Source organism: Plutella xylostella, chromosome 4 (assembly GCF_932276165.1).
Source record: "Plutella xylostella chromosome 4, ilPluXylo3.1, whole genome shotgun sequence".
Lineage (NCBI taxonomy): Eukaryota > Metazoa > Arthropoda > Insecta > Lepidoptera > Plutellidae > Plutella > Plutella xylostella.
The window spans coordinates 8,428,027-8,453,672 of NC_063984.1; the positions used below are offsets into that span (position 1 = coordinate 8,428,027).

The 25,646-nt window shown below is 35.7% G+C and overlaps 1 protein-coding gene across 1 annotated transcript in view; it reads left to right on the plus strand.

Annotated features, from left to right (window-relative positions):
* Window positions 1-1,998: 1,998 nt before the first annotated feature.
* LOC105394550 (tyrosine-protein kinase transmembrane receptor Ror) overlaps window positions 1,999-25,646 on the plus strand; it is a 39,636-nt gene continuing 15,988 nt past the window's right edge. The window contains exon 1 of the mRNA XM_038121230.2: window positions 1,999-2,557. Within this exon, the coding sequence (XP_037977158.2) occupies window positions 2,504-2,557 (54 nt within the window). The 5' untranslated portion in view covers window positions 1,999-2,503. The remainder of the gene's footprint in view (window positions 2,558-25,646) is intronic.

The window sequence follows — 25,646 nt, forward strand, 5'->3', positions numbered from 1 at the left end:
CGTGCACCTGGCAGGTGCCGGGGCGACGTCAGAGTGTAGAGTGAATGTGTGTTATGAACATGATAGAGCCTCGAGCTCGCAGTGTATCAGTGGTAGTGATAATCAGTGCGGGAGTGAAGGGCAATATTCGAAATTTAATATAATTGAGCCGTCAGGCGCAAGTGGAAAGCAAAGTGCTAACGGACGTAACAAAACGCGGTTTAATTTTAACGATATCATCATACATTCATAGCATTTAAGAATATTGTTTATCATCTTGTTAGTAGTTTAGTATCATCTCATCATTTTCGTTTAATTGAGTTTTTATCAAAAATCTGTTAGTTTCCTCATTCAGTGCGGGAGTATGTACGGAACACCGTACATGGTTAAGTAAATACCTATCTAATTATTTCTGCAACATCATCAGTTCGCGCGTCAACTTACTTATTATTATAATTTACTTTAGTTCACGTTTGTATCGGAATCACGGTTGACGCGTACTCATTATCATTTAGCTATAATCTATCATTAGCATAGTCTTTCGGTAAATAAATATTTCTCTTCTATTAACATCTTCTTATCAATTATCATCCTCTCTATCAATCAGCTGGAAACCCCAACAATATACACAAGCTGAGCGATTTCTATTTATCTGTGGGGATCTTTGTTTCTGATCCTGACTCCAATGGAACCTTTGTGCCATGTGCCTGTCCCCTTGAGGCCTAAACTCCGTAAGCTCGGACCATTTACCACCGAGCTGTCTATTGCTGGTGGATTCACCCTTCTATGTCAATGTGCTATGTGTAGATACATGTGCAAGTTTCCCCACGATTTAACTTTTACCTAGCCTATAATTCACTGTTGTCAGAGTACTTGTCACGATGAGGATTTGAACCCACATCTCTGTATTGAGAAACGGGCTTTTAGTTTTGCCCAACTGAGCTACCACCGCCGCCGCTCTGCCTGCTTGCGGTATGCACGGAGGAATGCAACATTGCCTATACAGTATAGGCAATGTTGCATAGTATAGGCTATACTACGCAGTTAATACAGGCGTAGGTGTTTATTGTTGTTCAATTAATTTTGTACGTAGGTAGCTATATGGAAAGTCAATTCATCATCCCAAAGGCTCATCATCAATGTTTCGAATAGCTTTATCGAACAGCACGTAGGCTATCAATCAGCAGGGCATCTCATTTTAATGACTCTGGAATGACAAGGACACACTCAATCACTCGTGGTAAAGGACATGAAGCCGAGGTAATTGCTGTGCGGAATTTCTTCGGCAGCACAAACGTAATTACCCCGTGAGCGTCGCTGCATCGCACGCATAACTTTATAATCTGTGATTTCTGCCGCAAGATGGCTATCTGGGTAAACAGACGCGCCTCCGAAGGCATTTTAATGAACCACCTGTGAACAACATAGCTCAGAAGTGGTGGATAATTTAGGGTGTAGGGCCTCTACTCTCTACCAAACGTAGTAAGTACTAGAAAAGTTGCTCCCGAAATATGAGGAAAAAAATGAGCTTAAATTATTAATTTATGGAAAAAACAGAAAACATTTTAATTAATTAATAAAACATGAGGATTACAGTAGTTAGTTGAATGGGCAGCAGTCATCATGTATTTCTAAAGTGCCCTCCGCGCCGGCCTGTGTGAACGGACCCATTTTTTTTTTCTCACTTCGCATAAAAGTTTATTACTGTGCACTGTGGAAATTCGGAAAAACGCATCAAAATTGGTTCAGTCGTTTACCCGTTAAGATTAACAAACGTTAATTAATAGTCTAAAAACTGCACAAAATTTGAGTTAACGTAATATTTAGTTACTTCTAATCCCACTGAGAAAAAGGCACCAAATTTTGCGTTTTAAATGTTTTAATGCATCTCGATACCGTAGTTGCAATTTGTATGCATCAACACGACGATACGTATAGTATGTATGTATGTGCATGTTGTCATTGATTGTTCACTCACAATAAGTAGACGTATTCATTAGCTTTTAGCAAGTCCCTCCGCTGGTCGTTAGGCGGATTACCGACACAACTTAACATGTAAATCGTCGGACAATTAAGACGGACTTAAGTAAACATATTATTATACTTAATGGCAAAATTGATATGAAGATTTATTTGTTGTTGGTGGGTGGGGGCGGGACGGGCGGGCGGATCGGCCGACCCACTCCACTCCACATCTGTGAGTGCGGCCGCGGGACGTGCCACCAGCGCGAACAATCAAGCGGGAAAATTGCCTAAAAAAGTTCAAACTTTTTTCTTTTTTTCTGACCTATGAGGTCGTAAACTCCATCCCAAAAGTGGCCAGTATTGTTTTGTGATCCAAAAAGTTTAGTGAAGAGGTGAAACAGTGAAGTGTGAAAATGTTGAACGCAATCAGTAAAAAAGTGTTGTGTTTTTGCGGATACAAATTTGAAGTGCAATGGATTAGTTTTGATGGAAGATTTTAATGGCGCATCTGTAACAGGATACAGAGTTTGATTTGTTCGCGAGGATACTTGATACCATCATGAGGATAAGGAATCACACACACGTTCCTGAGAAAGCGAAAGGGAAGAAGCGGGTGAGTTGCTGCCCTTATTTTTTGTTGTTGTTTTTTTCGTGAACGAGTTCAAAGTTAACTTGTGATAAGTAAGTGCGTTCCAGTAGCGAACTGATAATTTGAAGCACTATAGTTGCTCTTTATCTGATATTATTATGATTTATAAGTATGTACGTACTTAACTAAGTAAAATATTCCGTAATAATATATAAGTTACTTTAAATTCCCACAAATGAAACTAAAACTCAGAATGTAAAATTTTCTGAATAACGTATTTTTTAAACGTTCCGTTACAAAAGGGCTCTTTGTAATAAACTAAGTTAAAGAAGGTAGATAGGTACTTAAATAATGATGCCTAATAAAATTATTGAGTTCCTATACCTACCTCTTGTTTTCATAAGTAGGTAAGTAGTTACAGTAAATTCGAAGCAAAACATATAAGTATTTTTTTGTAGTAAGTAGTGTTTGGATAGCATACAGGAATTCGAAACTAAACGCTAACTTTGCAATGGATAAGATTTTTTTTAACCGACTTCAAAAAAAGGAGGATGTTCTCAATTCGTCGGGATATTTTTTTTTATGTATTTTCACCGATTACTCCGCCGTTTATGAACCGATTTTGAAAATTCTTTTTTTGTTGTATTGGGTTGAGCTCCCAGGTGGTCCTATTTTCTTTTCAGAATTTTATCTCACCCCTAAGGGTGGCTAAAGGGGTAAAAACAGGGTATGAATTTCCATTTTGGACACATATTAACCGATTATAATGAAATTAAGAACGTAAATATAGTTCTTATAACAAAAAAATATGATGGTGACCTTGAGCTGATCTGATGATGGAAACGGAAGGCAGTCAAGGGAACTCCTCAACGGTATATAGCAACTACCTCGTGTTTAGGCTTGAATGATTCGTATTGATTAGTAGGACTTTTTGGTATCATTTGCATCTTACTTTTGATTAAAAATTATTGCAAATAAACTAAAAACTATAAAATAAAATAATAATTAAAAAAATTAAAAAACCGACTTAAAAAAACCACTAAAATGTAAGAAATAATTTAAGGTTTACACAAATTATATGTGACAGTACAAATATACCTAAGCAGGAACTGTTCTTTTTTTGAAGTTGGTGTCAAATTTCTTCAGATTACTTTGTCACCGCAGCGTGTTTTGAAAGGCCAGAACGCAGAGGTTGGGACTGCTCGCGTATATTTTCAAATTAAAATGGTGCCATGATTTACTTGAAAGTATACAAGGCCATTACGCACTAATCGCGTATATTTTCAAGTAAGTTGGGCCAAAATTATGGCTTGAAAATATACTGCAGCAGTTACCACTGCGTACTAATCGTGTATATTTTCAAGCGCCAAGCGGTAATGCGAGCACTTGAAACTATACGTGATTAGTTACCAGGTAGCCCTTTTGAATTGTTGCTCTCTCTTTCTTTCATGCGAAATAGTAATAAGTCTATTGCTTTCTAAACATTGCATCATCATTCCGCACTTGGCATTAATTTCGTAACGTGTTTTTTGTTTACTCCGTAAGTTCAAAAGTAAATTGATATTAAACTGTAGAACTGTTGTTAATAGTAAAAATTATCTCATAAGAGGGTGTAGAACAATTCATAAAAGACAATTACGGTGAATTCAAAACTTGATGAAAAATATGTCTAATAGGTCTATAGGGTAATACCTACTACACTCACGAGCAATGAATAAGTCCAAGTAGCAAAAAGTCAACACCAAATGACACTAACATCAACACCAAATAAAAATTTACTATTTTAGTTGGTTATAATAATATTTTGATGCGCTGTTAAATGCACTTTAATATTGCCGACGGCGTTATTAAGCTAGTCTTATCCGTTCAGGAGTGTAGTAGGTATTACTCTTAATTCATTTAAATAATAAGATATTAGTAGGTATGCTTACTTGCAAGTATGATTGCTATAAATATCAATTTATCAATCAAATTAGAGCTTGTTCATCTTCATTTATTATCATTTTATAGGTATGACAGGCAGAACAAGTCAATTGTAGTCATTTACCGAAATAGTTAAGTAAATTAGAATCAGCATGTAGGTATAAATTATATGCGACAAGTACAGCAATATGCGTAATAGCAATGTATATTTTCAAGTACGATTCAGTAAATCCCAACTTGAAAGTATACGCGATTAGTACGCACAAATCGTGTATATTTTCAAGTAAAATATTTATTTTTTTCACTTGAAACTATACAGTGCTAGTAGGTACACTATGGGTGCGTTCTGGCCTTGTATAGTTTCAAAACACGCGTCACCGCACCAACATCAAAAAAGAACAGTTACTGCTTAGGTATATTTGTACTGTCACATATAATTTGTGTACTGAACTTAAATTATTTCTTACATTTTAGTGGTTTTTTTAAGTCAGTTTTTTTATTTTTTTAATTATTATTTTTCTTTAACTGTAACAATGAGCGGAGTGCCGACGTAGGTACCTGCTTTATTTACCTACCACGTCAGTGTCACATCTTACAATGAATAATTAATTATTCTTAGATTGTTAGTGTTGTTACCCTAATCAATTTGGCGTTGGCACTTGGTTCTAATTGTTGCAAAGTTAGCTCTGTCAGACTGTACCAGTTGCTCTAACAACAAGCTTCAGTTGAACACTAAACGTTTTCACAGTTTAAAACGGCGGACCATTTCTGTCTTCATGTAACAGCATTTAATGTAGCAAACTTGGGTAAGGTGCAGGTGGGTAATGCCGAATTTCGGGTAATTCCGATTTTTGCCGATTTCTTCCAAATGCAGCCATACTTTGACCTATGGAACATGAAGGGTTATTCCGAATTTTGAAACATTTTGCTATGAAATTTTTGGATCGGGTTATTCCGAATAATAAATATCACATAAATGTGGATACTTCTGGGCAGTTCTATGCAATATTTCGAGTTGAGTTTTTGCGAGGTTAAAGCTGATCAAAAAATACATACGGTCCTTTAGCTGAAATTACCTAAAACTCATTTTAAATGTCATTCGGAATAACCCGCATTTATTCGGAATTACCCTCGTACAAAGAAAAAAATATCAGTTTTTGAAACTAAAATATACACGAATTCCGTGGGTATATAGAGAAGTCTGTTAAACAGAGTTTTAGGTAGTATATTCAAGTATACAAAGCGTCCTTACATGAATCAAAATGACCCAACCAGTCCTCATAAATTGACAAAATACGAACATGTATCCCACTCACCCAAAAACCTTTCGGAATAACCCACCTGCACCTTACCACATTTAAACAGGAATTATGGTCACATCCGGAAATCGACCCCGAATAACAAATATAACACTCACTTCAACAATGAAAAAAAATTCAGTGACAATAGCACCAAATTACTCCTAAACGGAAAAGACTCGCCGTCTGCACTTATTGATGCCCCTGGAGAAATTTACAGGGCATGAAAATAATACCAATGAATGTAGGTAAATATTTTAAACAAATTCTAAGTATTCAAAAATTGGTGTCATTTGGTTTCAACATTTTGTAGTTAAGTCATGTAATGTAGAACTTTTTCATTGCTCGTAAGAATCATTTTAGTGTATGTTACAGCATACTTTCTATTACCAGACCACAAAGGCAAAGCTAGGATCAGTTACGTTTTACATAATATAAATAACAACAGCATACCTACAGGGTTGAATTTTGTAATCATCATCACAAAATTTTATATTTTTGAAAAAAAAAATAACCTTTATAAGCTTTTTCATGAAATATACTAATTGATAGAGTTATTATGTAGGAAAAAAAAAACAATAAAGTTTGTTTTAAAAAAACCGGTTATATTCCCATACATTTTTTCAAGACTTATTTTTAGTAAAAACTACATACGAAACAAACGAATGTATTCTTTGATTTAAAAAATCCATCTACAATATTACGAGTACTTTCCCATCACACATTACAAAACATCACCCTGTATATCTATTTCTGAAAATCTTTTTGAATAGGACAATGGGACGATGTTACGTAGAGAAAGGACTCACTCAACCCACATAAACAAAGTTCTGGGATATCGACGATTGAAGTTCCATAAAAGTGTGCTTTTTCATAAATAATAATATGTGATTTTCTTTCCCAAAACGTGTTATCATTGTTTTTGTACTCTTTGTATGAAGAGTGTGTACAGTGCAATGTTTCTTCCTGGTAGATTTACGCTACATCAAATAACTCCTTTTTATATATTATCTCTAATGTTGTACACATTATTCGCAATATCAATCCACACGTAGTTATATACTTAACACAATTCCGAGTAAGTTGTGGATTAAGTACTTAAGTACCTATCTATTTTGTGCGTATATCAGCTAGGGCATGCAATACCGCAATACCAGTATTGGTAATACCGGGATCCCGGACAAAATCTACGCTTTTTTCAATACCGGTATTGAAAGTTAATACCCCCTTTGGCCTTTGGAAACCAACTTGTTGTCCATGCGTTCTAAAATTTTAACTCTAATACTCAATTTTCGTAAAAAATATTACATAATACAGAATTTGATTGCTTTTTCTTGTTGTATTTTGCCCTACGACCTTTTAACAAAATATATCTATATTTTGTTAAAAGGTCAATAAATTGTTTTAATACCGGAACTCAATACCGGTATTGAAAATATTACCGGTATTGCATGCCCTAATATCAGCATCCATCGTCCAATGTATAGGCGGAAAATTTTACTTTGTCCGAATCCGTATCGTCAATAACCACTTATACCTATGGTCGACCTTTTTTAACAATACAGTTTTTCCAGTTATCATCGCATCTCATTATGGTGTCTTAATATAATAATAGCTAACTATCGACAGTCTCGATAGGTATAAGCTTATTTTAAGTTATAAGTACTTACTACGTATTATTATTTATTTATGTATTTGATACTTTATTGCACAAATATGAAATATAAGTGTACAAAAGGTGGACTTAATGCTAAAAGCATTTTCTACCAGCCAACCTACAGGAGGTACATTATGTCTTACATACAACCCAACAGGTAGTATAGGTATGAATGTATAGTACCGATTACAGATTAGTCTTGTAAAGATTGAAGCCAGAAGAAGTCGAAGAGTCAAACAGCTGCCTATAAGTACTTAATAAGACATATTCGGCTATCTCAAGGAACTGCTAATTCCTGCAATAGGTGCGTGTGATTGACCTTTATTGCCGAGGTCTAAGGCACAATTTTCTACTTAAAAGGAAAGGATCCATTACATTTCTGACTCAACTTGGAGTAAGTGCGTCTATCCACTGCAGCCGTCACCGTCACGTCCCCGAGAACGAGATGACGGCCCCGAAGTAGCGGTACATATTACACTCACAGCCAATGAAACAGTTTCACTTACAAAATGCCGACACCAAACGATTCCATTTCTTTGAACATTTCATTTAAAAATTTAACAAAATATTAGCTTTTTTAGATGGTAACATCCTGATGCTCTGTTAAATGTACTCCAATGTTGCAGAAGACATCATTAAGATAGCCTTTTCCGTTTAGAAGTAATTTGGTGTTTTTCTCAGTGTGGAACCATTTCATTGCCCGTGAGTGTATTGTATTTTACTTAACCGCTTGTTCATTGCACAAGCACATCCGTCACGTTGCCGTCTAGCCATATTAAACTCGGCCTGAAATAATCTCGTTCTCGGTGACGTGACGGTGACGGCGGTGGTGGACAAACGCTCTGAAGCATGCTGCTTGACGTACAAGGAATCCAGCCGAAGAAGGCAGCCAGTCATTCAATAAGTATCAAACATTCTAATAAATGTTACACTGTTATTGTGTAACATTTATTTGTTTGAAGTAGCTACATTTATTTTTTTATTATTATTAAAAGTTACTAATAAATTTTGTTAAAAAAGGGTAAGTACTTTAGTTGAAAAGAGGTAAGATAAGTATATTTAATTCTAAAGAACTATAAAAATATGACTTTTCAAAATTTACCACATCGGAATCAGAATGGAGAATCGAAACCTAACACTATACCTAGAGCCAGAGTATAATAACAAACCTCTGTGCCACAGAAAGAGAATAGAGAAACATTTATTTAGGACAATCAGATACAACACAAAAGTATACAGATAAACAAACAATCAGTATTTACCTACAATAACAAAATGGAAAGAATGAAACTTACCTAGGTAATTTTATTCATAGAAACATCCACCAAACAATCAAAAAACCAATTCCGTATTAAATCCTTCCAGCGTAATATCATGTGTAAGTATTGAGTTTTACAGAAATTTTGTGACAGCGTTATTATTCTATGTAAGTACTTACAATAAAACTAGCTGTTCCCGCGAGCTTCGCTTCGCCTTAAAAATGTTTCCCGTGGGAATTTTGGGATAAAAAGTAGCCTATGTTCTTTTTCAGGGTCTAGAGTAGTCTAGACTCTAGACCATATCTACTTATACCAAATTTCATTCAAATCCGTTCAGTGGTTTTGGCGTGAAAGAGTAACAGACAGACAGACAGTCACAGTTACTTTCACATTTATAATATTAGTTAGGATTAGGATGTATCATTTTTCAATACTCGTGCCCTGAAAGCACGTGTACTTTGCCTGAAAAGAGGCATGAAAATAACACTTTTTTACCAGGGCAAAACTGCTTTCCTGCATTTGAAATGCGGTAAAAAGCCTTCTTGAACCAAGCACCTCATATTATTTACCTCGTAATGAAAGTGAGGGAATCTTTTTTGTTAATACCTATAGCTATAATATAATTATAACAAGACATAGCAACTAGGTATTGTGGAACTTTTTCATTGCTCGTGAGTGTACTATTCAACGTGTTGCCTTCAAACCCAACAAATTAATTAGGTTTTACTTATCTAGGTCTCCTACTTACTAAACACTACATTTGTCAACTAACAGATGCAATAGTTACACTTTTTTGAGTCATCGGGCAAACGTTCGCTAACACCTTAACCATATTCTACAAATACGAAGCTAACTAACGATAACTACTCGCGTACAGCGTTTTGTAACAGGAGGGTTACTCTATACTGACAAGAAAAGTTTAAGAGCAGTGGTAGCTCAGTCGTTTAAGCGAAGGGCGGTGGTAGCTCAGTCGGGTAAGCGCCCGCTTCTCACGCAAGAGATGCGGGTTCGAATCTCGGCGCTGACATGTACCAATGAGTTATTTTAACTTAAGTACAATGTATACCATCGCTCTTACGGTGAAGAAAAAATCGTTAGGAAACCTGAATATCTAGATTTAGCACATCTAGATATGTGAACCCACCAACCCGCAGTGGACCAGCGTGGTGGGAAATGGTCCAAGCTTAGGAAGGCAGTTTATACCTTGGGGATATGCACAAAGGTTCCACTCGAGAGAGTCAGGTGCAGGTACTGACACCCCCACAGAGAATAGAAGCTTAATATTATTGATTTAAGAGTTATGAATAAGAACCTAGTATTATTGTGAAATTGGTTCCTACTAGCTTTAAGAGAATTTGCAGTGCCCACTATGGGTATCAAGTTGTAAGTACTATTTTATTTTAAGATCATTAATGTACACTTGATGGCAATAAAATATTTGATTTGATTTGATTTGATATGATTAGAATAGAATGGAATAGATCAAGAACTGTCGTGGAACCTGCTAGAGTCGTGGCTCGCGCAGCATTGCTCCGAAACTTAGTTTTTAGCCTTATAGAGTGACCCCAGCAGTCGACAGTGACGCCCGACGCCGACGCGACGTAAAGAGGTTGCAGTTAGGCCCGGGTCTCCTATTTACTTCGTAGGTCGCGTCAAGTGTCACCGCCGTAGGCCGCGTCACGATGCTCACTACATCTACGCGCCAACGTCGGCGTGTGAGGGAGACCGCATCAGTACATTTCTATAGTGAGCATCGTGACGCGGCCTACGGCGTGACGCTGGACGCGACACGCGGCGTAAATAGGAGACCAAGGCCTTAAACTCTGAAAATGCGGCAATCGCCATTATTTCCCAACTCTAGGCACTTTGACAGAGGTGTTAACTAACCACACTGCATGGCTGCTGGTATGTACGACACTTCTTATGTAGTAGGTTTTACATTTAGTGCCATTTTCTCCATAGTCGGTTAGAGCATAACCAGGTATTGGTGGTTGACTTTTAACACATCTGTCAAGATTTTTATATGGAGATGACGTATAATTGATTAATCAATCGCTGGTCGGTTAGATAACAGACTATGGAGAAATTTGCACTTAGTGTAAGTATGCCTCGTATGTTATAGGTCATCATCATGTCATATAGTATTATGTAAATTTAACCTAAGTACATGGCAAAAGTATAAGTAGGGCTTAGGAATAAGGCATAATGCAAACGAATGTTACGGTAGTCATTAGTGATTCGCTTACTTTACAATTTTACAGCCGTTTGCCCATTAACATATATATTACCGTTTGCCGTAATTCTTATTATGAAAATCATAATAGGTACAGCAAGCCACCACAAGACAGACCTTTATCCCAATGTCATCATCATCATCACGACCCATCACGTCCCCACTGCCGGGGCACGGGTCTCCTTCCAATGAAGAAAGGGTTTAGGCTTATTCCTCCTAATCTTAAAGCATGGCAGTAGTTGAACTCTAGGTTTATTCTTCAACAGTAAAGCGTATTTAGTAGCGAGATTGCTTCATATCACAAATTGTAGGCATATGTATATCCTAACTAATATTATAAATGCGAAAGTAATTGAGTCTGTCTGTCTGTCTGATACTCTTTCACGCCAAAACTACTCAACGGATTTGAATGCAATTTGGTATACATATGGTCTGAGAAACCCTGAGAAAAGAAAGACCCTGAGAAAGAACATAGGCTACTTTTTATCCTGGAATTCCCACGGGAAAACTTTTTAAGGCGAAGCGAAGCTCGCGGGTACAACTAGTCTATAATATATACGGTAGATGCGTATGCGCAACTTGCCATAATGTATGAAGAATCCATTGTAGATGGAAGCGACAGCAATAATAAAAGACATTTAGATACTTTACTGCGCTTTTTATATGCAAAACTGAGATAAATTGTATTATATGTAGTGCTAAGTCGATAAATATTGATATTTATTTCGTTGTGTGCTTTAGTATGAACTTTATACCTCCGACGATGCAAGTTTCGCTCGTGTCGAGTGACCGCTTAAAAGCATTCTGTCTGAAGTAAATATCAATAAAATAAAACGCTGATAAAAGCACAATTTTCGCCAAAATATTCATTAGATCCAACATAAATAAATAGGTGGGTAGGTAAATAAAGTAAATAAAAAAAATGATTTTTTAAAACAAAATTTTTTTTTTTTTTAGTAATTACTTTTTAATACATTTTGAAAATTTGAAAAGTAAGTATATATATTTTTTAAATAATACGTTAAAATGATGTCCGCTGCAGCTTACAGCAAATGTTTCACAAAAATTACAATTACTATACACCACTTTAGCAACACTCTATTTAGTATCAACATGTATTATTTAATAAAAGAATCGGTTTGACACTCAATTTCCCTTATTTGACCTCGTTAACGTTAATTGAAACCCATACCACATTGATTTAAAAAATCGGCAAACACAATCAACCCATTATGACTTGAATTATTTTACGTTAAGAACTTGTCGATTTTATGTATATAATTAAGGATTAACTTACATAAGTACCTACCTAAGTTTTTTTATAAGTACTTAATAAAAAGTTTTATTTTTATTTTACTTTTAGAAAAAACAGTGGTTTCCTAAATTATGTAGGTATAAGCTTTACATCCCTCTGTAGAGTGTGGTCTTTTGCAAAATTGGTATGTATAACCGATAAGAGGGGACTTAGGGCGTCATTCTGAACTGCTTTTTAGCTTTGCAATCATTTTACAACTAAGCTAAATCTGACTGGTAACTTGTCCTTTCACTACAGATACAGTGACAACCCCTTAGACCAAAAGGGCTAGCTAGCAGATCTAGGGCCACTTGCAAAAACATTTAAATCTAGATTTAGTGTCAAATCTCGATTTAAGAAACGTCCATCCATATAAAATTTGACACTAAATCGAGATTAAACACTAAATCTAGATTTAATATGTTGGTGCAAGTGGCCCCTAGAATGTTTGTCAAAGAAGAGCGTCTAGAAACATACATAATATAATATAATCTGCCATTTTTTTAGTTCATAATAATCCTGAAGTGCGTTGAGAATGATATCAATATTTTAATAACTATGTATAGTTTTCCCAGATAATTAACAAATCATTTGTTTGCCAGGAAACATGTTCTAATAATAAACTAATTACTTACTAAATAACATTTATTCGTTGTTGTTTGTTTTGTTTGACTAATAGTAGTAATAATACATGAATGGACTATAACAGTAATGTCTTTAGGGTTCCGTACCACAAAAGTAAAACAGGATTGGTAGGATCTCTTTGTTTTATCTGTCTGCCTGTATGTCCGTCTGAAAACCATTTATTTTCAGAACGCGAGATATCGAGTTGGAATTTTAACCATATACGTACCTAGTTATCGCTTGCTTTGACATTATAGTGACATAACAAGTAAAGTTATGTTCAGTAGCCAAAAACTCTATTCATATATTTAGGTATTTTACGTACGGTACTAGCTTTCGTGCAAGAGTCCAACCCGCACTTGGCCGGTTTTATTTTGAACCTTATTTTTAAGCAGAAAGGGGATGACTCAGATCCTCCTTCAGCTTACATAACTAGCAAAATCTAGAAGAACTATGTAATGTAGGTACTATTAATAATATTAAGATTTAAGATCTTGTGCTATTAGTTCTTGATTGCCAAATTTAAATAAACTTAAACTTAAAATAAAATAACTTATCTAGTAGGCAACTAACACTATACAGATCGTGAAAATTCACAATAGGTAGGTAATTGAATCAATAAACAAGGTTACATAGTAATTGAATTTTATAACCGAAATAAAAGTATCTGTTCAGTTATTCAGTTAGACCAGTTGAGTGACTTCCTTTTTTGTTGGCGTTCGTAGTCGGCATTCTGCGGTCTCTGGTTGAAATTTAATACAGGAGTGAGATAATGTTGCATAGGTAGGTTAAAAAGTGTGTTTTGTTATCTCACATACTAAATTGGCAGATTCTGAACGGATCATCAATAGTCGATTAATTATCCCGCCAATAGAAGGATACGTCACTAAATAGCGGGACAATCGTCTGTTGATGAACCGTTCTGAATCTGTCAATTTAGTATCTGAGATTAAAAGACAGACTTTAGGTTATGCTATGATCATGAAGCAGACGATGTGGTGTTCATCAACTTTACAACTGCCCTACGCGGGCTCGTAGGCAACCGTTTGTATTTACGTTTCCTTCGAGAAGAGCACAGATAAGGGGGTCACGTTCCTCAGATAAAACCACAGATAACAACTCAGTCTGAGCAGCCGATTGTCTCTGACTCGAAGACTCGAACCTATTATTTGGTGCGGACTGCTGCGAACGATAAAATGCAACCCGCTCACTTCGCGCAGGTACATTATGTTTTCTTTTTTATTCTGTTCTTTGTAAGAATGTATGTCTACATCTGCACTACACTTCCCGTCTAAATTCCCTTCCTAAGCTTGATTTTCCACGCTGGTTGTCTAGATAATATGCTAGTTTCTTCACGATGTTTTTCTTCAACGTAAAAGCGATGATATATCATTCTTATCATCATATCATTCTTTCGAATGTATATATACATTCGAAAGAATTCGTTGTAACATGTCAGGGGCGGGTTGGAGCCAGCCAGCATCACTGGCGTAGGCGCGAAAAGCGGGCGCTTACCGACTGAGCTGCCACCGCTCTGTAGATAAATACTACGAACTCATTAATTAGAAGAAGCTTATTTTTACCCCATGATTATTCTTAAACAGAATCACGAGTACATTTTAAACCCCCGCCTACACCGAAAGCTCACTTAGAACGTTACTAAGAAAACTCTTGTATACCGAAAGCTTTAAGTTATATCAAATTTCAATTACAGATAATCCAAATCCAGTAGATACATTCTATGGTGACGATTTTCCAAGAATCTTTCAGTAATTTTACAAGTTATAGCCACACCAAGGTACAAGGTATATTGAACCGTTTGTGACCGACGCAGCCACGCTTCACGCCTTAATAACATGGATCGATCGCAAATTATCGACATAAATTCGTGGTATTAAATTCAATAAATAGCAATTTCAACCGCTTCAATAGTTAGGGCTTTTGCTTTGCCATTCGGTGTTATATTTTCCTTTGTAATTGATATCTACAAGATGCTTACTGAAATTATCGAACTCTTCGTGATACCCATAACCGATATGATATTCCAGCCACCATCATATATACTGTGCCATATTCGTAGTGATCAGTCGAAAATTGTGTTCACCTGGATATAGGCATAGGCCCAGATCAAGAAGTGTCACAATCACAACACTCCTGCTTTGCCTTCCTCACCTACCACCAAATTTTGTAAACTTAATTTCCCATCATGCATTGCTTGCAATTTCAAATTAAATGCAATATCCAATTAATGTTTAGATTTTTTGCTTGAAAGATGAATTGAAGAGAGCTAGTACGGCTCGGCAGACTTATTTAACCTAGCACAAGTACAAAGAAATGACACCATGAATAATTTATATGTATGTACCTATATCCGGAATGCCTACAATATTTTTGTATTCTCGCTTTCTCATGCTAACGAAGACATTCTTACCTCACAGATAATTTTTCAAAGACAAGGAAATATTATGCGTATTGAATTATTTTAACCTCTGGGTCAGAGTGATTTAGTGGAAGTGGATAACTGGACATGTGAACGAAGTGCATAAGTAGTGAAGTAAATTCATTTATAAACATTCGAACTTTTCGTTTTTGTGATATACAGCGGAATTTTAAGAAATATCGACGTACTAACCGTACTTACTTATTATAATTTAATGTATTATATATGTATTTCTCGGACTTTCCCATCACAAAACTTTACAGAAAACACTGCTAACACTGACAGACTTAGATGCCCGACAACCAACTGGAGTGTTCGGAAAACTATTAGTAGGTAAGTATAGAAACTCTATCCAGAAAACTATGAAGTCTGCGAAAAATACAAATTAGGATAGGTGCTTTAGAGTTCCATGTGTTCACTTGTGTATGAGTGTGTGTATGTGTGTGTCATGTTCCAGAAACCTTGGAATATTAACCAAAATAAACCCAGAACATTACAAACAAATAACACGGGGTATTGGTAACACAACACGAGTTTCTTAACTTTCCACGAACTTTTCGTCAACAATTAAAGAGCTATTTGCGAAGCGACCAACAACTTAAAGGGCGAATGAATAATGGCTGCTGCTATAAGGTATTAAACAGGGTCAATTAAACTATAGGCGAGAAGTTATAAATAATCAGATGTTTTCAAGCTGCCCGAAGGCCTCTGACTAGGCTTAACGACTGCTGCTGAAGCAGCAACCGGGACCCACGGCTTACCGTGCCGTCCGAAGCACGGAAGCGTCCAGAAAAGAACCTCTTGAAATCGGTCACGCATCCAATGGCAGTCCGTACCATGTGTTGCTTATCCTCAGTGATCACTTACGATCACTGAAGCCAACTCGGCTACGGACGCTTCAAATAAATTTTGTCAGATTTTGTAGCGTTTCACAGCGCTAAACATTTGTTAAATACTTTCCAAGTTTTTCGGGTAGGTAAGGCTCCTAATGTTTAAAAATATTGGGGCTATGTGGTAATTGGAAGTAGTGGAACTGTTTATTTGTTCGTAAGTGTATTACCAACCGTGGAAGAGCAAACAGACCTCACGAAAAGTGATTCATAAAAACTGTATGTATTATTAATTAAATCAATGGGATGAAAGCTTTGTAAAAAAGAGGCGTGCGTATATACCTAGTCTGGGGCAAAAAAACCTGACCCTCTCAGTAGCATTGTTACTTTTTGTGACTGACTGTACATAAAGGTATTATGTCCAGTTACGCGGGATCATTCCACGATCATGTCCAAAGTGTTACACTTAGCGAGTTTCCATTTATCTATACCTATTTAACGTTAAAACCCGAGGCTCTTCGGTGCGATCACCTTAATCGGAGAAGAATGCCTTAAAAGGGCTGGAACAGCCATGTTCTCTTAACATTTTTCCTACGAGAAGCTTCGTTTCTCAGTAATTTATTGCACAATAATCCTTTAACATAGCATTGACTTTAGGTTAACAGTATTAAGCGACATCAATGGTCCCTGATTCTTTATTCTTTTTTATCCAAAGTTTGTGTTGTGTGTATAAATATGTATATAAGTACATAAGGTTTTAGTTATGTACATAGGTTTAGTTTGTATAATATATAGGTAGTTTAGTTTGTAATTGTAAATTATATAAATTAAGTACATAATATTTACTTCATTGTAGGTGGTTGTCCATTTAGGAGTAATCTGGTGCTTCAGGAAGATACTCCAACGGCCTAGATTAGATGTAGGTATTCTAGGCATTTCAATAATGATGTCACATAGCCGATATCTAAGGAATCTAGGCAATTAAAAACTTTATAGCTGCTCAGTAGGTAGGTAAGTGCTTAATTGGAATCCTAACTATAATACAAATGTATGGTAGAGGGTTTAATGAAAGACAAATACATATAAGGACTTAATTAATTTACTGGTATAATAACTATATTTTTTAACCCTCATAATAATATTATGGTAGAGGGTTTAACAAAAGAAAAATAGCTATATGCACTATATCAAACTGGAGTCACTCCCTTGCTTGGGATTATTAAACCACTTTTGAAAATAGTTTTAAATAAATTTCTTCTGTACTAATATAAAATCTAGCCGCTAAGTGCTAGATGACAGTTGTATAAACAAAAGTTTAATTTTAACATCGAAAGTTTTTTGGCGTCTAAATTTAAATGAATCGCAAGTTGTGGATTATTATTTATCTGTTACGTATTTAAAGTATACATGCAATAAAATATGGAAATTATCCGTAAGTACTATGGCGTACCTACCTAAAATCAACCTCTACCTATAAGTACAGAGTGGATTTTTATCATTGAACGGACTGGTAATGTATCGGACATCTATTTATACCAACTGGCAGTTAATAAACTGGCAATTCGTTACCACCCGTGTCTATAAGTATATATTATATAATAAGTACTAAATATCACACACGGCCATCCAACCCCAAGCTAGACCGACCGTGTAATGTGGGTATCGGACAGCTGATATATGTACACATATAGATCTTTGATTATTGTATATTAAAATCAAAGAGATAAATACAACTTGAGCAGTTAAAGTATCTACGGGAATAAATTCAGAAATTAACTTCAGGGAATTTCGAAAATAGGTACCCTGTTTGTAATCGAAATGGAATTAAACATCACGCACTGTAATTTAACTCTTAGCCTAGTTGGATACCCATTCACACGCCGATCATAATTATACATGGTGTTGCTAAAGTGACATAGTAAGCCGAAAGAGGTTAACTGATAGAAAATCGTATAAAAATCAACTGCTCTTATTTTGGTAAATAAAAAAAAAATAAAAAAAATGTGGGGACATCTCACACACGGCCAATTAGTTAAACAACATAGTTTTATCAAAGAATTTCATAAACAAAATATCAAATTTGTTCAGAATTATCATTTAAGTAATATTTAGCTTATATGTAGAGCGGATTTAACATCTAGGTACTTATATTTTTATCAAACAAAAGGTTTGAAATATTGTACACTCTGTATTCAATTAAACCAGCAATCTTAAAATCAATGCACGTAAAATCAATTTTACATGCCTTGTAATGAAAAGGATTAATTAAAGTACCGATAAGTATCTTTTCGGCGGGATTTAAAGAGAATGTGCCTGTGGCATTGAGGCTGTCTCCCCTCTCTGGAGATATCGATCTACAAGAAAGACAAGCCTTTATTTATTACTGATCACCCCGAGCCGAAATGTATGGAAGTACCTACTAGGGTTTCGTTTTTCCCGACCTTTTTTTGTTCCCGGGAAACGGGAATTATTTTGAAGATTTCCCGGGAATTCCCGGGAAACGGGAATTTATTTTATATGCTTGGTTTTGCTATTTTCGGGTATTAAAAGTCTATAAAATAGTCTATTGAACTCTTACAATTAAATAAAATATACTTTTATCATTCGTATAGGTAGAAAAAGCAACAGTAGTACCTACCTACATATTTTAGTGTTAATATTTTGGTAAGTAGGTACCTAGGTACTACTGTTATTAGAATATATATTTTTTAACCAGTTTTTCCAATTACTTACTTAATTGTTTTTCTATCATTTCCAGTAGGTGCTTAATTATACCGTACACATGTTGTAGGTGTACCTACTACTATTTATACTACTGCTATAAACATCAAGTGCAGTTCAGTATCGGACTGTGCGAGAGTGTGAAACCAAAATAGTAGAATTAAAGGTCTGTAGCATGAACTATTTGGGCCACCGTATTACGCGAACTAGAACGCTTACAAAGTAGCCCGTGACCGCTCTATTGATGATGCGGCTACCGCGCTACCTGATGTTTGATGCCAAGTTAAAGTTTGGCAGTTAAACCTTAAAAAACAATATAGTCCAGTCAATAAATGACTCAAAATTAGGTGTAGAGTGCATGAGCAGGTAACTAAGCGATTCCTTCAGAAACTTGTTCAGGGGGCTTAGGCTGTTAACATACCAAAAGTCCTGACTCCTAGGTGATGAGCGGGGGGGAGGAGGGGGGGATAAAGGTACGAATTTAGCTTATATCTCGAAAACGGTGCATCGGAGAGAAATATTTTCAACTAATGAAATAAAGTTCTTAAAATTATCTAAAACTTTTATATCATATGTTTTTTTTATAATTCCTAACCGTTTTCGAGCTATTACCCTCGGAACAAGTTGAAATTTACAAGAAAAATGTATTCATGTCAAAACATTCATAAACATTGCATCATATTGTCTAAACCTATTGATAAATGAAAAAAATTAATAGAAAAGAAGTTGTAGATTTTAAAATTCCCTTTTAGAATATATATACATACGCTGGTTAATGTCCAACCCACCTAAAGGTACAGCTATTTTACTCACACTTAACCTTACTAATTCGGTGAGCTATGTCAGTGACTTTACCAAAATGCAAGTTTAAAATAGCTCTAACTTTAGGCAGGTTGGACATTGACCAGCATATGTAATATATTCTAAAAGGGAATTAAAAAATCTACAACTTCTTTCCTCTTCATTTTTCGTTTATGAATTAGTTAAGACAATATGATGCAATGTTTATGAATTTTATGACATGAATACTTTTTCTTGTAAATTTAAATTTTTTCCGAGGGTAATAGCTCGAAAACGGTTATTAATTAGAAAAAAACATATGATATAAAAGTTTTAGATAATTTTAAGACCTCCATTTTAGTAGTTTATAATATTTGTCTCCGATGCACCGTTTTTGAGATATAAGCAAAAAACCAAAAATTCGTATCTTTATCCCCCCCTCCTCCCCCCCGCTCATCACCTAGGAGTCAGGACTTTTGGTATGTCAACAACCTAAGCCCCCTGAACAAGTTTCTGAAGGAATCGCTGAGTTACCTGCTCACGCACTCTACACCTCATTCCTTGATTGGACTAATATGACAAAATACTTATGTTCGTTGCTCATGACCAGAGGACCAGACTCCGCGTCATTCTATGTGGCTGATAGAAACACATTTTTGTTTTTTATAGAGAGGTGAAGGTGTGCAATGCACATAATAAAAGTATGCTGTACACTTTTCAGGTAAGCACTGAAGTTTTATTTTGTTATTTTCATCAATTTGAAAACGCGATAAAGCGGTGTATGAGATGAGGTCTCTGGGCATAATGAGACAAAGTATTTCTATCAAGACCCGAAAGCTTTTTTCATTTTACGATATTTTTAATAATAATCGTAAAAACAAAACGAACTATTCGGGATTTAACGTGAATCTATTTGATAATTGTATTGTCAGCTATGATTATTAGACACCTATGTTCATTTCAGTTGATTATTTGAGTCACATTAGAAGCGCTGTTGTTGAGGCGATATAACTGAAATCTAAATGAGAAATCATAAAATCGATTTCTCATTTTGATTTCAGTTATAGATAGAAAAATAGAATAGAATACTACTTTATTGGCTAAAAATAACACAAATAACAATTTATACAGTGGAGTTAAAGCAATAGGCGTCCTTATCTTTGAAATACATAGATTTCAGTTAGTGATAGTAAAACAGATTGACGCCTAGTTATTGATAAGTAATTATAAGTTGTTAAATATATGTTGTTGTTTGTATTGTTTAGATTTTTATATTTATGTTAAACAGATTTTAGTACAAGCAATCTAAAGTTTAAAATCTACATCTACACTGTGTAAGTGGGTAGACTCCGAAACTCTTGAGCCTATTTCCATTATTCTAATATATTATGCTATCCCTGAGTGCTATAGATGAGTGCCTATATTTTATCCAGGAGTCCCCCCGGTAAAGGCCATACGAAGTTCGCTGAAGAACTTGTTTAAATCCTAACTAATATTATAAATGCGAAAGTAACTGTTTCTGTCTGTCTGTCTGTCTGTTCCTCTTTCAAGCCAAAACTACTGAACGGATTTGAATGAAATTTGGTATACATACGGACTAGACCCTAGGAAAGAACATAGGCTACTTTTTATCCCGGAATTCCCACGGGAAAACTTTTTAAAGCGAAGCGAAGCGCGCGGGAACAGCTAGTAGTATATTTAGGTACTTACCTATTTTATTTCAGAATTTTATTATTTGAAAACTTAACTTAGTGTTCTTGGAATTCAGTTTCAAACTATAGGCACCTATAGGCAGGTACTCAAACTTCAAGATCTCCTTAAATTATTTATTATTCATCAGAATATATAAAATGTAAACCAAGAATAGAAATAAAAAACAAAAGTAAAAATTTACTTCAAGGACTTTGTAACTGAAACAAGACTACTGCCAAATCGTACTACTTACAAAAAAGTCTGAAAATAGTAATTATTCTTGTGAGTAGAGTAGGTTAGGTATCATGTTCACAACCCCATGACTCCCACATAGTGAGGTAGAACTAATTCACTCACGAGAAATGAAAAAGTTCCACTAAACTTTAAAATGTCCACACGAAATTACCAATTTTGAATATCATTTTATTTAGATTTTTATTTAAATATTTACGTTTTTAGTTGGTAGGTAATGAGGCGTTTGTTAAAAAAAAAAAAAGTTCCTTTTTGGAGAAATAGATGGCGTTGTCTGGGGTTGAACCAACTTTCAAACCCTCAGAACACACTCAGATCACAATATGTTATTCTGTGAGGCTAACGAAATGTGAAAGTGACGTAGGTAGGTAGAATTGTAGTATTATTTTCTCTATGATGTCGATGTCACTGTTGCTTCAGCGTTCAGTGCGATTGTGCGTACAGCCGTTCTTTTCAAGTTTTCTCAGTTTCCTTGTGTTTCTCCTGTATTAATTGAGTTGTAGTTGAGCTATCTGCTCCTCCTCCCTTGATACTGTAGAGTTAGTGCACTTGAGATAGTGACTCTTTTGAGATAGTGACTCTTGTGAGATAGTGACTCTTGTGATAGTGACTGCTATACTGTAATAATGCCTAAGGACTATGGATCATGGTCCCTTGCCAATCTGAAGATAGAGTTACGAAAACGGAATGCCAAACTAACTGGACGGAAAGCTGTCTTGGTTCAGAGGTAAGTTTGATCAAAGCATTTACAATAATAATATAGTAGCAAGTACATCTTGTCTTGTAAGTATTTCTTTGGGATCTTATTTAGGATCATACAATAAATAAAAATAGAAAATCAGTTCTCGCACGCAGCACCCGTTCAAACGGCGCGCATAGAGAAAAGAACACTACGTGACGGCGCGGGTAGAACTATTCACAGAATACTTAGCACTATCCCAAGCCACATGCAGTCTGAGCCTCGGAAGGATGGCTCGCGCTACCACCCGACATTTAATCACAACTAGTGAGTTCTTATTCTGAGTTTAGTACTCTTTGCTCTCTATGTAATTTTTGACAGTTGGTACACTGCGTTTTCACGCCATCTATCGGCTTACCCAAAAGCTCAACTGACAGCTGTCAAGGAAAACGGCTCATACTCTGACGTGCTGTTAAATGTACTTTATTACTTAAATATTAAAGATGGCGTTATACCCTTTTACGTTTAGGAGTAATTTGATGATAGTGCTATTGTCTCTGGAACTTTTTCATTGCTCGTGAGTGTAGGTACTGATTGTTCCGTATATTATCATGAAAGGTCATCCATTTCAGTAACAAAAGATGTGTTTTCAGTGGAGGAGCCGCCATGTGGGCGCACCTGGCCGAGGCAGGCGCGGGACGATCATTAAAAGTGTTTATTTAAAAATCCAACCGCTTAGCTGTGGAGAGCTCTATGCATGCAAGATAGAGTGAACATATTTTTTTAGACTTCGTTGAAAAATTGGTGTACAAGGCCAACTTCATGCTGATGGCGATCTGTCTCGCAGAAAAGCTTGATTTAGCAAACTAAGCCCCAGTTTCCCCATACTCTGTTAGATCATAACAAGGGGTGTGATGTTGACTTTGACACATCTGTCAAGAATTTAATATGGAGATGACGTATAATTAGTGAAATTATAATGTAACAGGGATACTTAAAAATATTTTTTGGACTTCGTAAAAATAGTTACATTTAAATACTTAACTTGTTTTAATATGAATAACATAGCTAGCTAAGTAATTAAATACAGTAGCTATTTTAGATTCTAGCTATCAATCTGTTTCATTTTATTGGTGATCATCGTGACAGCAGCTCTGCACTCTTGCATGACTCCGTCCCGTCACTACATGCTCTCTCTATTTCCTAAACTTCGGAACATCAGCCACCCGGTGCCGAGCCGACGTTATTTTTTCACAAAACAAACAACAACTGGATGAAACAACAACATTACGAAGATTAACGCATTTAAACACCCAAATAAAATAGCCCTTTGTTTTTAAGTCCTGCTTATTGTTTGTCCTGGCGTCTCATTGCTTATCAACATGTTTAAAATTATTTTAATATTAGGTACTTACTTAATTTAATTACAACAGGCTATTATACAATTTATAATACATGGAAAGTCCTTAAGGATTAAATTTGATATGGATTATACGCCCAACCCTTTCGTCCTACAACAAACAAGTGACAACGCCACAATCCCTACATTGTTTTTTTAGCGATAAAAGCCCTAAAAGTGCACTAAAGCGCGGTATAAAAAGTTTAAAACCCCTTACTAGATCAAACAAGAATGAAGACGTGTGATGGTGAGGCAGCCGGCCCTGTATCGGGTTACTAAAGGAGGGTCACACTCGTAGAAAATAATAAACAACACATTTTGGTGTAAAAAGGAGCACTTTTATTGTGCCATCAGCCCGTAAAGTGCCGATTCCGGTAACACTATAGTGTTTATTTCTGATAAATCTACCGCGAATGAACGACCGTTCGCTGCAGCTTTGATCTATCGATCGTTGCTTTATGATTTATTTTCTCAATAGGGTTCTTATAAAATGTTAACGCAACCTGACAAATACTTGCGGTTTTACAGCGGTTACAAAATATTATGTATTTTAGTATGTAGGTTTATGCTGCGATAAAGTTTCTAACAACCTATGAATTGGAATGAGGGTTTCGTACAACCAATATAATGCATACAACTAAGTAAAAATGAATTAAGTTTTAATAGGTAAATAGTACAGCTAATATTGCAGATTGAAAAATGGCAGAAATTACTAGGTTTAAAAGTTGTTTTAATAGCATTTAAGGAAATAAAATTGATCATAAAGATGAAATTTAAGATGAAATAGGGGAAAAGGGGTAGTAACTGGCCACTTTACGTGTGTGCTCCATCTAAATGCATGATCTGATTTAGGTGATTTATATATCTAATGATTCACTAGATCCTGTTGATTGTTTATTTGATCAATTTAATAATTAATAAGAACTATTTATTTAAATATCTTTATTTAAATGAAAACTATCACTTTTGTGTAGTAACTGGCCACAAATTTTAGTAACTGGCCCCCTTATTTTGCAGTAACTGGCCACCTAATATAATTAACTAAAATGACAAGTTTTAACCTTATAACTACTGCAAACATTATAAAAAACCTATTATAATTAATGTGTTATGACGTAGTATATGTGTTAACACTTAATAATGAGAAATACCTTATATTTCTTAACAAATAAACAGTTCATCGTCATCATTACGTCCCCACCTGCCGGGGCACGGGTTTAGTTCCAATGAAGGAAGGATTTTCTAACAAAATTTAATATAAAAACAAAAATACTTCTACAATTCAATACCCCTTCAATGTAATTAGTGTAACAACGTCACAATTCACATATTATTATGACAAAAATAAGTTTCTTATCTTTAAATCATCGCAAATCTTTATTAACAATCATATTTAATTATTTCAAGTTTATATTAAGTCAAATCCTTAAATCTTAGCTTCTTCTTGAACTAATTTTAAGATTGTATAAAATACAACTTGCTACATACAACGCACGAACACAGAGAGGACGAGAAGATGGTGTAACACGAGGTAGAGCTGGGCAAAAAAATAAGGACATCTTAGGGCTATCGGAGAGCGGTGGTAGCTCAGTCGGGTAAGCGCCCGCTTCTCACGCCAGAGATGCGGGTTCGAATCCCGGTGCTGACATGTACCAATTAGTTCTTTTGACTTAAGTACAATGTATACCATCACTCTTACGGTGAAGGAAAACATCGTGAGGAAACCTGCATGTCTAGATTTTGCACATCTAGATATGTGATCCCACCAACCCGCAGTGGAATGCCAGCATGGTGGGAAATGGTCCAAGCTTAGAAAGGCAGTTTAGACCTTGGGGATATGCACAAAGGTTCCATTCGAGGGAGCCAGGTGCAGGCACTGACACCCCCACACAGAATAGAATAGAATAGGGCTATCGGAAACCCTTAGAGAGGGACACGATGACCCTGAAGTCTGGCCACATGCTCTACCATCGGGAGGGTAACCAACTGTCCCAAGGTGGCGTAGGATTTCTTGTCAACAAGACCCTTGTCA